The following is a 2,135-nucleotide window of genomic DNA, read 5'->3' on the forward strand; positions in this document are numbered from 1 at the left end:
GAAGAAATGTTCAATATGATAGTAAAAATAAGTCAATCCTGTAATTTTAAAGGTAAGTTTTTTTTGGTCTGGCTTCTTACATTAATGATTTCTTCATTGCGTTTAATTTACCAATGAAATATATTTTAAGGACAGTTTAAAAAAAATTAAATCAGTAAACTAACATGCAAATACAAAATATATGATACATATATTAATTTTACTGAATTCACGAATCATATATTTTTTAATGAAGTTTTATTGACTATGGCTTTCAGAACATTGCTTCTAGATTAAAAGACTTACCAGTAAACCAAAACATTTTATGTTTGTGGTTTTTTTTTTTATAACTGATTACAAAGATCTAGAGCTTGACTTATTTAGGGTTTTGCTGAAACCTCTTCGAGATGATCCAAACTTGTTGAAAGCATTTCTGTACAACCTAAATACTCGGTTATTATACACAAAGCTTACAAAGAGAAACAGACCCTGCAGACCGTTCAAGATGGCAATAATATAGGAAAGAACAGAAACGCCGATGAAAGTGTCTACAACTTGTAAGAGCCAAGTCATCCCCGTTAGAGTAAACAGTTTGACGTACACGGTAAGTTGGATTCGATGCCTTGTTGTGCTTTCAACATTTGGTGTGGAGTGTATCTTGTAGGCGGTCATAATGTAAAATGTGATATTAGTAATGCAGACGATGGACAAAGGCCCGATAAGTGTGACGATGAAAGCCGTTCTACTCGTCATTAAAGTCATCATTTTGTCATAGCCTGTGTATTCTCCATTGGTTATTATCATTGTAACAGTGATATTGGTAGAGACTATGAAAACTGAAATCCCGATGGCGTACAGGAGGTATTTAAAAATAACCATTGTTGTATATCTTTCTGTATATCCGGTGCGAGTTTTTGCAATGAAAACGCGAAACATATGAAAGGAACAAACCTGGAGCCAAAAAAATGTAGACAACCAGAAAAAGTGGGTCAAAGCGGACGCAACAATCAATGCTATTGAGCGAAAAAATGGCCTAACTACTAAACATAGTTGTGCAAAAAACAAAAATATAACTAAAATAATATTGTTCCAACCAGGAAGTGTACGCAGACTTTGAAACGCACAATAGGTAATGAATGTAATCAACAAGAAGAAAAGTGAAACACAAATAAGTGTCAAAGTTAAAAATGACAAAGTCCGATTTTCATGAATTAAAACTTCTTCTAACATCTGTATGTACTTCTGTATGTCATCAGCACAAACTCGCAATCCTCCATCAAAATACGATTCAAATCTTTGAACTGACATAGAAAATTTAGAGTGTGAGTATTTCTTTCGAATATGCGTCCAATCAACTCCAAATTCATTGCCTTCTAATTGAAGTTGTTGGCACTTTAATATCGGACTTACCAAGATGTTTCTAAATATTGTATAGGAGGTAGAACGACGGATCGCCTGAATAAAGCAGTTCAACGTCCTGCTAAGCTTAAATGCTAAATACGGTAATGTCAATGCTTCATCACTCCTTGATATTTGAACAAAAACCTCAAAATTATCACCAAGCGTCCAATTTGTAGAAGTGTTGGTGAAACGAATAAGCTCTGTTTCCACATCATCTCTTTGTAGGGAAAATGAGTTTTCGAATACTTTAAGATACAGGAGTAGATCACCGTTTCTCACATTCAAAGCACTACAGCTATAAGAACTCATAATGATTAAATCTTCGATGAACACGCCATGGCTAAGTATCTTTTCCATTGTTCTGGTTATGTGATCCCGTAGATTCCATAAAAGTACATTGTGAGTGTAATTATTCTCCGAGAGCAATGCAAAATTGATCTTCAACGATAATGTGTACCTCAGGGAACTCGTATATCTAAATAACGAAACACAGGATCCGTTATGTTCGTATTTTCCAGGAAAGCATGTCATGTTTCGGCAGAGATGCTGAAGTAAAAAAAAAAACAAATCCAATATACTTGTTCGCCTTCATTAAAAGTGACATGATGTTGAAAAAAAAATACAATGCAACAAACGTACTACTAACATAAACAGAATTATAATTTCCAGTAACGGATCGAAAGTCATCATCAAAACTGATGTCATCAAAGTGATAAATGTACTATAATTAAGAGACATGTTTTAAACCCAGTGAA

The 2,135-nt window shown here is 34.0% G+C and overlaps 1 protein-coding gene across 1 annotated transcript; it reads right to left on the minus strand.

Annotated features, from left to right (window-relative positions):
- Positions 1 to 333: 333 nt before the first annotated feature.
- On the minus strand, positions 334 to 1,920 carry LOC136275047 (G-protein coupled receptor Mth2-like). Its single transcript, XM_066083314.1, has one exon. It carries the CDS (start codon positions 1,909 to 1,911, stop codon positions 334 to 336), a length of 1,578 nt encoding a protein of 525 aa, XP_065939386.1. The 5' UTR covers positions 1,912 to 1,920.
- Positions 1,921 to 2,135: the final 215 nt, after the last annotated feature.

Source organism: Magallana gigas, chromosome 4 (assembly GCF_963853765.1).
Source record: "Magallana gigas chromosome 4, xbMagGiga1.1, whole genome shotgun sequence".
In the NCBI taxonomy this organism is placed as follows: Eukaryota; Metazoa; Mollusca; class Bivalvia; order Ostreida; family Ostreidae; genus Magallana; species Magallana gigas.

Coding starts and splice junctions, on each gene's coding strand:
- LOC136275047 (XM_066083314.1), bottom strand. CDS start 1,911: ATGACATGCTTTCCTGGAAAATACGAACATAACGGATCCTGTGTTTCG.